General features: G+C 38.4%; 1 protein-coding gene across 4 annotated transcripts in view; it reads left to right on the forward strand.

The window, feature by feature from the left end:
- ZSWIM6 (zinc finger SWIM-type containing 6) overlaps positions 1–14,676 on the forward strand; it is a 115,194-nt gene extending 100,518 nt beyond the window's left edge. For 2 of the 4 annotated variants that reach the window (XM_040540396.1, XM_040540398.1), the window contains exons 11-14: positions 4,475–4,632; positions 5,163–5,326; positions 9,680–9,761; positions 12,094–14,675. In XM_040540396.1, coding sequence (XP_040396330.1) covers positions 4,475–4,632; positions 5,163–5,326; positions 9,680–9,761; positions 12,094–12,956 — 1,267 coding nt within the window. In that variant the 3' untranslated portion in view covers positions 12,957–14,675. Of the gene's footprint in view, positions 1–4,474; positions 4,633–5,162; positions 5,327–9,679; positions 9,762–12,093 lie in introns of all 4 variants that reach the window. The other 2 variants (XM_040540397.1, XM_040540399.1) reach the window with 2 other exon arrangements.
- Positions 14,677–15,186: the final 510 nt, after the last annotated feature.

Here is a 15,186-nt window from a genome sequence, read left to right on the forward strand (position 1 = left end):
TATGTTGGGTTTTCATGGTCATTATTATCAAGAATGATTGCACAGTGATTGAAAGACGCTATCAACATAAGTAGTATACAGCTTCATCAGACAGGTTATGTTCTAGTGGCCTGAAGATTTTTTGTAGTGTTTTTGCAGAATGCTAAACAGGGAAAAACCAATTGTATGTACAAAGGACTAAACGTGAGAAATTTAGGAGCTAGATTAAGAAGACAAAAATGATTTACAAACTGTTGAGAACATTCAAACATTATGTTCAGAGCTGTCTGGGTCAGCTAGGTATACCCCTTTTCTATCATTGCAAGTTAAGTGCATCAATATCCCTGGTTATATCAGATCAGCAAGTTAGCATAAAATGTGTATTACAAAGAGAAAAGTTGGTCTTTTTTTTTTTGTAAAATAGACTTCTGTCTTTATATTTGTTTCCAGTCACTATCTTAAAATGTTTCTCATATATTTGTTTGTGTGGGGTTTTCTTCTTTAATCTAAGCTACATTGAAAGGTTGGAATAGAAGTGCTTTGCACACCACACTGTATGCTTCAGTGAACATGACAGCAACATGCCATTCCTCTTGAACAAGGACTTGGGCTTTCCTCAGAAACAAATCATAATTGAAAACTTCCCTGGAAGCTTCCTTTCTCAACTGGGAAAACTAGCAAGATGCTGAAATATGATGAAATCTCTACTTAGTCTTTGGGAGCTCCAGCCTTTTTTTGGCATGAAGTTATCAGCTCAGCTGAAGTTGTTTCTCCGTATCGGAAAGATCTGTCTGTTTGTTTCAATCTGGTGAAATCACAGGAGACATCAGCATAATGGGGCCTGTTCTCCATATCCTTTCTGCTATCACCTTATAAGGCTGATGAGAATTCAGCCCTAGAAGATAGTCAATCTTTCTGCATTTTATTATTTGGCAGTCTTCAGAAATGTAGACTCCCATCTTGAACGGTGCCAATGGCAGATACAGACACTTTCTATTCCATGTCTGTCTGCATTCTTCAGTACTTCTCAAAAACCTTTAAGAAGGTTGGTTACTCTTCCCATTCACACCAAAGTGGTAGTTCATGTTACAGAGAACTCCTGATAAAAGCAAAGGAAAAAATAACTTAATGTTGCCTTGAGAGGGAGAAGAGACCAAACCTGTAGGCTGAATGTTTTGTCTTATAGTTGTGAGGTGGGATGGATCAAAAGAGAGAAATTTGAGCATCTTTTTCCTCCATGGCAAAGAGGAAATGGCAATGTCACTGACAAAAATCTCACCTGGAAATGGGTAAAGATGCTGCATAAGAATTTATACGGCTGCTTATGCTTTTCGAAGCAGAGCATATTTCTTTCTTCAACATTTTTTCAAAGAAGTTAACTTTCCAAAACCATAGCTAATTGCTTTCCACACATAAAAGTATTTAGTGTCAGTCTACACTCAAGTCTACATGAATCATTGACCCATGACAGTAGCTCTGGAGTTTTTGCCTGTCTGTATTCAGTGTCATCTGTTTGTGCTTCTTTTTTTTTTTTTATCCTCTTTTAGTGTGTGGAACACACAGTATGAAACTAATAGAAGCTGAGACTGTAATGCCTACGATGCACCTCAGATTTGCAAGGACTGGGTGTGCTGTCCTTGATGGTCACTTCTGTCTGCAGTTATCTTCTTGCAGCACCATAACATATAGAGCAGAACCTTGAAAAATGTGGGTCTGCAGTGACCTAGTTGACTGCTCACTTGGAATCTGAACATTTGGCTTAGTTTGACTGATCCCTTGTTAAGCCTTAAATTCACCCAGGCTTTGGGATCCAGGCTTTAATGGTGATGTTTAATCACAAGGTAGCCTAGCTAAGACCCAGCAAAATAATTGATGTTTGAAAGGGGAGAAAAAAAAAAAAAAGTGAAGCATGCTAAATCTGCTGTGGCTTGTGCTTGTTCTGATGTTCCCTAATCTTGCCAAACTTGCATGAAAGCCACCGATTCACAACAGCATTTCCTTTTCACAGCAAAGGAACATAGAAACTGGCAATGAAATTCAGAGTGACAAAAGATTTCCCCAAACAGCCTCTTCCTTTCATGTTCTTTGTCTATTTACTGTTACTCATAACCTAATAATCCCTTTTGCATTTTGTAATTGGAATTTTTCCTGTTTATTGAAACCATTTAATAATACATCTTTTTTTCCCCCCCCCTCTGTGCATGGAAGAAATCAGCTAAAGAATTTATACATATTTTATTTTTACACACGCAGAGCTATGTAAAAAGATGCCTCAGTGGTACTAGGGAAGAGATTTGACTTGATAAAAATCAAAGGGACAGTTGGTTAATCTGTATTTTTTCATATTAGCATGCACATACATGTGTCTGAAAATCTTAGTGTAACTCACTGATGGTTATTTATGTGATGTGCTGTATTTATATGTGCCTGCTAAATACCCTGACATATATTCAAAATGACCTTTCTTAGTGAGTTCTTAAAGATACTCTCGTATGCCTCAGGAACCTACAGAAAAAGGCGGAACTGTTGCAGATACCTTGATACTTTTATCTTAAGGTCCCTGTTCGTACTACGAAAGAAAAGCGTCATACACTCCAGTTTCAGAAAGAAATTAGGTATTTATTTGAGTGCAGAAAATTGTAATATGTTTATTTCATAAGAAATATTTCTGTCACAGAAAATCACAATGCATTGGATTTTTAATATTATTCAGTATTTATCAAATTCCATTTGTCTTCCCAGATGACTTCCTGCTAGAAAATCTCTTGCATGTGAAAGAGGGTGGAAACAGAAGCATGGGTTAGTGACACAAGGCAAATAAATTTTTGAAGTCCTACACCAGTACATCCATCATATCATGGAACTGAATAGTTTGCTCAAGTGGAAGTTTGGAGTAAGGTGTATGTGTGTCCCAAGAGAACATTAGATGACTGTATAGGATATGTATAAATGAAAGAGAATAGCTTAAAAATATATCTGTTCTGCAGAAATACCTTAGCCTACAGCTCCTGTAGAAGTAAACTAGCCGAGCTGCTGGTCATGTTAGAGTTGACTCTGCTGAGAGGATCAAAATGGCCTTCAGAAAACTTCGCAGAGAAGTCAGACACTGTGGTTCATTTGTACCAGCATTTGAGGTAGTTAATTTAGACCTAGCCTGGCTATGTCCATATGAACTGTTGTATATCCTTAAGTAGGATTTCATAACTCTTGCTATTCCGCATCTTACTCCGTTTGTCTGTAAAATTCTTCACAGTAGAGATGGATGTTCCAAAATTGAGTTATCTGATAGTTGTTATGAAGTAGTTCGGAATGTCAAGAAATTGTCTGCAGAGGATGCTGCACTGAGGCTCAAATATGTTCAGACACACAAAGACATTCCTGCTTGCTTTATTGGATAACAAGAAATAGGACAATCTTAGACAAGGAACGGTTGGCATGTTACAGGTGTGAATCATTAGGAAGCCTTTAGTATAGGAGCACACTAACAGATAAGTCTTCACTTTTTTGAACTATAACTTGCTATAGTGTTGTAAGTGCCAGAAAGGCAAATCTTAATCCTGATCAAAAAACTAATGGTTGGAAAGGTTTTACTTCTGGATATTGTCTGTTACTGTCATTTGATGTCTCAATAACCTTTTGCGTCCTGAAACTGTGCTTAACTGTTTTGAATATGTGTCCATTTTAATTCAAGCACTTCTGTTTTTTCTGTTGGCATTTATGTTGTATCTACTATATTGATTTTGGGTGGAAGAAGGGCCATCAGTTGAGTCTCTGTTACTAACCATCACCTCTATCGTAGTAGTCAACAACAATAATTTGAATTTTCTAACTGCAAGTACTCTTTGGTGGATAAGACTGTAGATTGACACGTACTCAAATTCTTTCTTCAGTAGTAGAAAGTGGAGCCTGAAAAGTAACTTTAAAGGCAATTTTTCTCCATCACTGCTGTTCAGAACCCTAATATTAGGTTATGGAACGTTATTCAAGATTGATAGGCTAAAGTTTAAGGACTTTTAAAAAGGAGATCATAGTTGAACACTGAAATGCCCTTCTTGAATATCCATCTCCCTTACTTCGCTAATCATTTGCAAGTGAAGAAAGTTGCAGTTGTGCATGCAGTAATATAGGAAAATATTTATATATATTCTCAAGTATGATGGTGAACCATTTTCCTTCTTGACGTCTGTGTTTCAAAGACTGAAAAAAAATGCAAGGAAAATGTTTCAGCTCTGTGGATGGTGCAGAAAATCTCAGTTGTCTAGGCTAATGGGTGGCTTAATTGTCCTGTGAATTCCTGCAGATGCCTGCTGATAAAAGCAAATTTGGCAAATGGTCTTTTCAGATTTCCCCACGAAAAGTGACTTCTCAGTATCTTTTTATACCCAGAAAGGTACATTTCAGAAATAAGGTCAAGTGTTCTTGTGGCTTCAGTCTTGCTGATGAGCAACCTAATGTAATAATGATTTAATGAAAGAGAATTTCTTCCTTATTTCAGGTTGCTAGTATTGGAATCTACGGCTCCTTCAGGAGACATGTCCCGCCCACACCACATTGCGTCAGTTGTTCCAAACCGGTATCCCCGCTGGTTCACCCTAAGTCACATTGAATCCCAGCAGTGTGAGCTGGCATCGACCATGCTAACAGCAGCCAAAGGTACAGTACTGTCAGTTACATACTCAGCTAAATGTATGCTTTTAATATTACATGAAGTAAACAGATTTTAAAAGTTGTGTTTAGGAGTCCAAATTACACTCTGTCAGGAGCTCAAAATGGGAACAACAAGCTGAACTGACTTAAACTTGTCACTTAATCTTCTAGCAAAGTAGTTAAACTAGCTAGATGGTAGCCCAATGGGCTTGATTTAAGGCTGAGGAGACAGCTTCTTGTTCTTCTGACACATTATGTAGACTGTGAGACCCAGGAGTGGACAAGTCACTTCTAAATTCACAAATTGGGATGACTTTTTGGTATGTACTGCACTAACAACATCAGGCACTAAAAGAGTTTGTGCTACCTTGTATCTTTTGTTCATATGTGATGTAATTATGGAATGTTTATAAAAACAAAATACATACAACTGAATCATCATACTATTGCTGCAGCAATGGCAAGCTCAATTATAATACATCTCTGTATGTTCTGGGAACTTGTTCTGTTTTGTTGATTCTGTTTACATTTTGCAGGTGATGTTCGGAGGCTGGAAACAGTGTTAGAATCCATACAGAAAAATATTCACTCTTCATCACACATCTTCAAACTCGCCCAGGATGCATTTAAAATAGCAACACTCATGGACAGCTTGCCAGACATCACTCTTCTGAAAGTTTCACTGGAGTTGGGCCTTCAGGTATTTCTCTTGTTCATTATTACTATAGCAGAAGACAGGGATTTGACCCTGTGTTGGTGGTACAGCTCTCTGAGTCACTGAAAGCCATACGGTCTTGTGCTCTGCCTGGAGATTTTAGATATTGTTTGCTAATGTGAAGCACAGTTGACTGGCAAACACAGAGCAAAGGTCTGCTTAGCCCCTTTGTGCCATTTGAGTGGAAAGAGATGGAAGTGGCTGGCTGCAGGGCATTTTTCTGTTCAGGGGTGAGAGAAGACCCATGCAATGAGGTCAGGAGTTTATGCTGGGGTGGCCAGAGAGCAAAAGTATTCTGCTGTTTAAAAATGCACTAGATCTTTTGCATGGCCTCGAGGGGCTTCTTACCATTCCTCCCATTCTTCCCTCCCTTTTTTTCCCCAAACGAGATTTAGTAGGTGCTTTCTGAATTAGCACAGAAACCCAAGGTCAATCATAATGTCCAGATTCTAAGGCAGATTGTGCTAACAGTAGCCCTCGCACTTTCTTCATCAATATGCACTCCACTTACTTTGAGATGGCCATCCACATCAGACTCAGTCTGAGGTGTAAAAGAGCCTCAGTTCAATTTTAACGCTCTTAGGAGAGACCTTAAAAGCTAAAATGAGATGGCTAAGCTTTAGGTATCTGGGGTGGTATTGCCGTACACTGATGAATCTTGGAGTTTACACAGTTCATTTCAACAAAAATAAATCTCTTCATCACTCTTCAGGGAGTTCTTCAAAACAACATGCAAAGATCAGGAAACCACTTATTACTTTGCTTCAGTAAACAAAGCTCCAAAGAATTCTAGGGAAAGGAAATTGTATCCCAGTTGCTTTTCATGCCAAAGGAAGGTAGTATTTGCCTATTCTAGACTTTTAGAAGCTAAAGTTATTAATCAGAAGGCTGAGATACTGTATGCTTTCTTAGCCTTTCTTATTTTTAAGGTTGCTGTGGAAAACAGCTTCTTGTTTTGCATCTTGGTATGTTTTTACTTTCAATGTTTGTTTACTTGAAAGAGAAAGATCTTTGTTTGACCTGTGAGTTGCCTCAAGCTTTCATCAAGTATCATTCAGAGGTAGCAGTACACTTTGGATGTCACTTTATTTATGGATACCCCTGTGTGGTTGATTGTGTCATCAGAATGTCTTCAGTGAGATTTATTGAAAGAAATATCATAAACTTGCACTTCCTATGAAAAGATTCTTCACTGAGAGGGTGGTCGGGCACTGGAACAGGCTGCACAGGGAACAGGTCACGGCAGTGAGCTGCCAGAGTTCAAGAAGTGTTTGGACTGTGCTCTCAGACATCTGGTCTGATTTTGGGTGGTCTCTTCCAACTCAGGATATTGTATGATTCTGTGATTCTTCCTAAATCCAGATCTTGGGATAAACTGGTGTATAAATTGTTCACTGTTCTGTTCCAAGGTGATACCAGCAATTTCACAATTTTCACTGGGATTTCTATTACAGAAAAACCTCTTAGATTGTTCTAAACTGGGGAGTCATGTATGGATTACTGGGTTCTTTCTCCCTGTTTCCACTGTCAGCATGTGTTCTGTGACTCAGAGGGAAGACGTTTAAACTAGTTGTGGAAAGAGGTCATCAGCATGGCTAAATGGGCACGAAACTCCAAGTGTATTCTGTCCTACAGAACCTTACTGGCACAGATAGTGTAAGATCTGCAATTGCAGGAGAAACATATTCCTACACTTGCTTATTGTATGGTACTTCCATGCAAGTATTACTGCACACATGCAGACGTGCTGCTGGCAGAACTGCTGAGCAAATTAGTGCAGGTGATCATTCGATGCATATTTAGAAAGTGGTGTCCTTTCCTTTAAAGCCTATATATAAGTATATAAACCTTTCCATGTGTATGCTAAAGGGGTTTTGCCCTGCTGTGGAAGCTAATGGTTGACTGTTTCTTGCATCCCTTATGGGTAGTGAGATCTTCCATCCATAGTATGGATGCTCCATCCCTGGAGGTGTTCAAGACCAGATTAGATGAGGCCCTGAGCAATCTAGTGGGTGGTGTCTCTTCCCATGGCAGGGGGTTGGAATTAGATGATCTTTAAGGTCCCTTACAACCCAGGCCATTCTATGATTCTATGATCTTCCATTCTTCTAGAGTAATAAACTTAAAAAAAAATCTATCAGGACAAAGTCAGGGTTATTCCCAGTGGAGAGACATTAGCTTTCAGACAAGCTGTGTGATTCACAGGGGTCTCATGTCATTTCCAGATTTATTGACCTGTTGGGAAGCTCTCTTCAATTGATAGCATCAGTCTTGGACAAATCTGAAACTTTTTTTTTTTAAGAAGAGGTGTCTCAAGAAGAACATAAGTGAAATAGTTCTTTGGATACATGGATTATGGTATAAAGTAATTTTAGCTCCTCCTTGATCAAGACATCAATACATGCTTTATTTGAAATCCTCGTGGTTTTTTGTTTGTTTAAAATCATCAGTAAGGGGCCCATCTCTTACTGTTCTCATCTCGTCAGTTTAATCAAATGAAAAGGACCTGATTCCAGAACAGTTCAAGTCAAACTTTTCCGGGTCAAGGAACTAGATATAATACTGTGTTTTGCTCTCAAGTTAGGACTGTCTACACTGGAGTTGTTATTATGCCCACTTGTGCTTACTGAAGACTCTTGTGACTAATCTCTGTACAGACCACTGCAGAGAGGAAAGTCATCAGAGAAGGCTTTCAGAGAAGTCATCATACATACCCTTTTTAAACCTTTTTCCTTCATCCATCAATAGCAGAATTCAGTCCATAAACCTTTCTTTTCTCTTGGATTCACTCTAGTTGGGGGGAAGCTGAAAATTCATCTTGAATGTTGGAAGAGCATTACCCTTCAATTTTGTGCGCATCAGTAAAGGAAGTCACCTAGATTCATTCTCTTTGATAGAAAGAATAGGACGTAATGGCACTCCTGAGCCATTTGACTTGCAGATTCCTGTTTTTCTTCCAGAAATACTTTAATCAAATGGGTGTTTCCATGCTCTGCATTAGCTATGTTTTCATATTTAAAACCATGTTGAGTTGGTCCTTACAGATAAATTTGCTTTGTTTCAAAATGCTATTCTCTGCTCTAGCATTTAGATTACTGTTTAGTCAAACTGATACCGCAGAGTTTGAGGCCAACAAAGCCAACAAATTTCTTACCATATAACACCAGTTACTAAGCTCCCAAGCTAGGAATGCTTAGAGGCTAGTGTGGCATCACTGGTGGTTGCTTATAACCACACTTCTTAAAGATTTTCTGTTATTTCATGCTCCTCAGTAGTCTTTCTATATTCTTAATTATCCTCTCTACAGCTGAGGACTAAAAGAGGTGACATGACAGAGGGCTACATGCCACTTTGAAATCACTTTAGTATTGCGAGGGCACATGAATTGAGAACCCTCTTGCAAGTGCTGCTGACTCCAATCTGTTTAGTGAGTGTATTTTATGACTTTAATATGTATAGTTCGTTGCTGAGAGCTTTATGATTGACCTACTATGCTTTTTATTTCATTGCTACAAGTAGTAATGCCATGGTATCATTACTGATGTTGTAAGGGGAAAGCTACTAGCTTTCTTGACTGATGTCTATGGGGACTGTTCAATTAGCTGAAGCAAGCTTTTTCTCTGTGCAGTGTATTATTTTTTTTCTGAATAAAAGTATTTGCACACATTTTGATAAGCAACCTAGGCAGTAACTGCAAGTGATATAAAATACGGGCACTAGAGTCAAAGCTTTAAAAGCTCCTTTTTCCGTGTTTCTGATGGTTTTACGATGGGATTTCTTCACAGGGTATACATTCAGGTAGAGAAGTCATCAGTATGAGTGTTTTAATAATAACTAAATATATTTGGAAGAATACGTGTATCACTGTAGAAGTAGCAGGCAGTTGAATCTCAGTAGAGTCTTAGGTGCTGTCTGTATTGTTGAAGTCAATGAAAAGAGACACACGTAAGGGAAAATTGGATGGGTTAGTTTGTCCAACAAGAGTGGACATGTTTCCACTTTAAAGACTACCTTTCATAGAGGGAAGAGGCACAATAGAATTTAATTTGAATCATTAGTAATTGATTGGGCTTTGTTTTGTTTTTGTTCTTCCCTAGTATAACAGTCTCTCATTTAGACTTGAAAGACCTGCAGTTGGAATTACTCTCTGCATGCCCTTCTAAAGTAGCTGAGCAGTATTTTTCAAATCTTTTGACATATCAGTTGAAAAGAGGTAACAGAGTGAAAAGGGCCAGAGTCTGATGTTTTGAATCACAATGTATCTGAATAACTTAAATACCTATTTTTTGGTATATTCTCTTGGTTTTGCAATAGGATTAATTTGTGTTGTTTTAATAGGTGATGCGGATGACACTGTCAACACTGAATTGGCGACGGCGGGAAATGGTGAGGTGGTTGGTAACATGTGCAACAGAAGTAGGTAAGTTCTGAGATACTACTCAAGGGCTCCTGCCTTTTCATCAGTTAATCTTAGATGGATTGATCTTGCTTGTCAATGCTTAGGCTTTGCAAATGTCTCACACTTCTCTTGATCTATAAAATTCTTTCATGTAGAAGATGTTAATTGAGTGTTTTTCTATAGCACATGATAGAATAGGCACAGGCCAAGTTAGACAATAGTTGAGTAATGCAGTGTGACTTGTTTCCTCCACAAGGTAGAGGGGTGTATTACCTCCTGGGAGATATCCAAGATTTCCCCTTCTTCCTTCCATGCTCTCTCTGGGTTTGAGGTTGCAGCAGAGAAGAGGCTCATTGTTATGGGCTGCTGCACGGTGTTACAACTTTGCTTTCTCTGAAAGGCCAAGTTTTGGGTGCAGGTGAGATAGTTATCTGGTCAGCTGTGGGGAAGAGGAACCAAAAAACAGATGAATGAAATGCTGATAATGCTTCCCACTGTGTGAGAGGCAGGATCTCATGAAGAGGTCCTCATTTTTTTATTTTTATTTTTTTGGGACCCTGGATAAATCCAAGCTTGGAGTGTAATACAGCTTTGTTATGTGGTTATGACATTGTGCAACCCTTTGCTCTGCACTGGAAAGCAAACCAAATAGTAATGTACCTAATGTTTAAATGTGGAAGGAGAATCAGCCTCACATTTAGAGGACAGTAGTGGAATATTAGTACACTCAGCAGGATATTATGTTCATTTCTTTGTGTTGATGAGGCATCCCTTAGCTTCTGTATTCCAGATTACCATGTGTACAATGAGATTACAAAATCTGAAAGCGAATATGGGCATTAGAAACTAACTGTAAAAAATAAAAATAATAAAAAATCAGCAGCTGTGGTATTAGGGACAGCATAAATAATATGATAAGGGAACTGTTTTAATTGTCAGTAGAGGTATTTCTGGAAAGCATGCTTTCCTGCTGTATTTACTCATTTTTCGTTTGGGTTGGATTGTGTCTCATAGATGCTTCTTAGTTTCAGAACTTCATAAGATTACTGATGCTTATTCTCTGAATTAGTTTCTTTGCTTTATGCTTAACTGGGAAATTCGTGTTGCCAGTGTCTTAGGAAAATACAGTTTGCCTTTGTATGCCCTCAGCCAGAAAGTGTTTTGTGTCTGCAAATTTTCATGCAATTCTCGTTTTATTGTTTTTATATCTTTGCTATGATAATTATTACAGAAGTTATCTTACAGATATTAGTGTCTGGGTATTATTTTGTGCAGTTGCATATTGGCAAATAAAATGCTGGTTGTAATACTCCTTTAAATTAGTTTACATATTCTAATAGAGGTATCCCATAAAGAACCTATAATGTCATGCAAAGTACTCTTGAGACTTAATCAAGTTGGTAAAGCAAGGAATCTGTTTATAAATGAAGATCCGTTATTCTCTGGCTATGTTGAATTTTTGCACATGAGTTAAGGGGTGTGCAGGAAGCATCAGAGTCCTACAGAGAAAATGAGGACCTCTGGGTGTGGTTTAGGTGGGCTCACAGATGTGCATAAACTGCCTCTAGCAATAATAAAGCACTCTAGTTGGCTATAAGGTTCAATTTATGGAACCCATCAGTCACCATTTCCCCCTTCCTCCCCCTGCCAAACAAACAAACATGCACACACACCAGGAACAAAATGATTCTAAGGAAAATACCTATTTCAGATAATAGCCAGTAGTACATATTGTTCAGAGTATTTCCCTAATAAGGAGCTTGATATTCAAGTGCATATGAATATGATACAAGATATATCCAAAAACCTGTTGGGAGGGGATGGGGGCATTAGGATTTTCATTACTTTTTTTTTTTTAAGGGCATACTTAGTAATAGATGCCATGGTGTAGATGCTTAATGGAGCCATTTAGCATGTTTTCATGTTCTTTTGTGCGTGCACTGTACCTTGAGATGAACATTGAGAAAAGAAGTTAAAATTGCCATTTAAAAATGTTTAATGTAGTAAGGGCTGCTTTTGAGTGATGTGAGGAGACCAAATGAGCCAGAACTTGTTACCCAAATGGTCTTAAATACAAGTAAAACATCTCAGTTGTCACACCAGGAAATTAAGGCTTATCTTGCAGGCTTTTTTGTTGTTCTCTGCATTTCACTGATTGCTACGGAGTTTGCACAGTAGCCTTTGTTTTAATGTCCTTTTCCAGCCATGTTACATGGGTTGGCCTTTCTTGCTGAGGTTCATCCCCTTGGATGTACCAGTAACCTCATAGACTTTGATGAAAACATAATTTCTTGTTGAACATCCGTATTGCTAAGTTTTGTCAGTTGTGGCTAATCCTTTCTTTCTCTTCCAGGTGTTTATGCACTGGATAGCATCATGCAAAACTGGTTTACACTTTTCACTCCAACTGAAGCCACTAGTATTGTTGCTACAACAGTGATGTCCAACAGCACCATTGTCCGTCTGCATTTGGACTGCCATCAGCAGGAGAAGCTGGCCGGCAGTGCTAGGACGCTTGCCCTACAGTGTGCCATGAAGGATCCTCAAAACTGTGCCCTCTCTGCACTGACATTATGTGAAAAGGATCACATAGCTTTTGAGACCGCTTACCAAATTGTTCTAGATGCTGCTACAACCGGCATGAGCTACTCGCAGCTTTTTACTATAGCACGATACATGGAGCACCGTGGTTACCCCATGCGGGCCTACAAGCTGGCCACTTTGGCCATGACGCATCTCAACCTGAGTTACAATCAGGACACACACCCTGCCATTAATGACGTTCTGTGGGCATGTGCGCTCAGCCACTCCCTTGGGAAAAATGAGCTAGCAGCTATAATACCTCTGGTGGTCAAAAGTGTCAAATGTGCAACAGTACTGTCAGACATTTTGCGTAGGTGTACTTTGACCACTCCTGGCATGGTGGGACTTCATGGAAGGAGGAACTCTGGTAAGCTCATGTCACTGGACAAAGCCCCTTTAAGGCAACTCTTGGATGCTACAATCGGAGCCTACATTAATACGACTCATTCACGTCTCACTCACATCAGCCCTCGACACTATAGTGAGTTTATAGAGTTCCTCAGCAAGGCCCGAGAGACCTTCTTAATGGCTCATGATGGACACATCCAGTTTACACAGTTTATTGACAACCTAAAACAAATCTACAAAGGCAAAAAGAAACTGATGATGTTGGTTCGTGAGCGGTTTGGTTGACGAAAATGTGTGAATGGGGGGGGAGGGAGGGGGAGGGAAGGGGTGGTTTGTTTTTACTTGAGCCTGCCTTTGTATCCTTTTTAACTTAAAGAAACAGAGCCACACCGGTATTATATGTGTATAGTTATATTGAGTTTGCAAACTAAACTGTCATGTTGTGAAAGTTTGTGTGTTTATTTTTTTTCCCTTTTTTTTCTGTTTTGTATGAGAGAGAGGTTAAAAAAGGTTTGGTTTACACTGAGTATATGTTGTCAAGTGGCAAAAGCCCACATCACTCTCCTGTTCTTTCTGTATACGTTCACAGCCTCAAAAACAAACATATATTGCAATGGCTTTAAAAACCAAACAAAACACCTCCATCCTGTGATAAGTACCTCGAATGGATTCAGCTTTACTCCTTTGTAACTCATCCTTACATTTCAGCGTATTTAAACAAACCAACAAATGAAATACTAATAGTTAAAAGGCTGACCACGTGGCTTTGCAGTGCTGTTCATCCAGAAGCATGGCACACAATGCTTGTGCATGTGGAAACTTAGCGACTGTCAACATACATTCTCAGGGATTTATCAAAAAAATTAAAAAAAAGAATGAGAGCATTTATTGTACTGTATATATATTATAGTATATGTCTGAATATTGAAAAATATAACATTAACTAATTTATAAAAAAAAATCTATGTAATGCAAAATACTTGAAGCTGCAGTAGCTTGGTTTTAAACAAAAAAGAAAACCTATCAGAAGGACTAAAGTGCGCCTTGCTTCAGGGTTGGCTCAGGTGGTGAACTATATGCTGGGCATCTATGCAGAGCCACCTTTTGGATTGCATGGTTGGACTGATACCTATTGGGGAAAATTTTATATATATATATTTATACAACCCGTGTATACATATATATGTATACACACATACACACATGCTTGTAACAGGCACTATAGTAAAGACGGACAACAAAAAATACACAGCCAGAGCAGCAAGCCTTAGCATTAAGAATACAGTATGCCAGAATTGGGGTTTGTGCCTCCTAGCCTAGAAAACTTAAAGAAATATCCTTTTTGACACAAAACGCAAAATGTTTTCCAAAATGATTGACGTGATACATTACGCCTTTGCAGTGAGCTAATAATAAGCTAACCTTTGTGCACAAATAACATATATATATATTATATATATATATTCTGCATAGGTATTTTGACTTTGTGCAGGACAGAAAGTTGTGTAGGTATGACTGTTCTACTTTTCAGTTTGTTTTTTTAATATATTTTATTTTCTCTAGAATTACTCAAACAAAAGCAGCCTTCTATCTTGCCTTGTCTTAATGCTTTAAAATAACCAAACTGGAGATCTAACTACCAAACTGTTCATTATATTATTAAATACCAACTTTGGTTACAGTATAGTGTCTTTACTTTAGCTGATGGTTCTGTATCCTTGTGCTTTTTAAAGCAGTTTTTATGTTTTGGTGCAAAAGTTGTCCAGTGTCTCTTGTTCCCTTCATTAGAGAACATGCTAGAGGTATGTTTGTAGGTATTTTTGTTTAGAAAAACTATTTCATGCTCTCCATTTTATTTATTATAATAGGTAAAAAGGTTGTACTTCATCACCCATGTAAACATGCTCATGAAGTTGAAAGTAATTAAGATTTGATACACTGATATCAATTTATTTATGTAACTAAATCACTGTTTTATAAACTTGTTAATGATCAACAATTTTTTTGTTTTGATTAAAATTAGTTTTTTGAAAGTTGATTCTGCCTCCTTTATGGTGTCTGTTACTGGAGTTGAATTGTGAACGAATGGATGGTTCTTAAATGCCGAGCTTACAACTTTAGTGCATTTTGGTGGTAAGCAATATGATCACCAAGAACAGGACAAAAACGTTTTGTTCCTCAAAAATCTGCTGAGTAGTGGCAGTGCTCATAATTGCACCAAGTATTGTGCAGCTAAGGGAAGAAGACCTGGTGCATCAGAGGAGGCACCAAACTTTGTCTGCTATTGAAGGAAGATGTGTACTCTATACAATGAAACAGTTAAGACTTGACATACTGCCCTGGAGTGATGATAGAGTGGCACGTTCCCACTCAATGGATTACTTAGGTGGTCATGAGAGTTGAGAGGTGCTGCAAATAAACACAAGGACAGTTCTTGCTTCTCTTTGCTTGGCTTTCTAAAACGCTTTGTGTGGTATGAACTGTGCAGCTCACTCCACCTAGCATGGGGACCTTG

This window comes from Cygnus olor, chromosome Z, assembly GCF_009769625.2.
Source record: "Cygnus olor isolate bCygOlo1 chromosome Z, bCygOlo1.pri.v2, whole genome shotgun sequence".
In the NCBI taxonomy this organism is placed as follows: Eukaryota; Metazoa; Chordata; class Aves; order Anseriformes; family Anatidae; genus Cygnus; species Cygnus olor.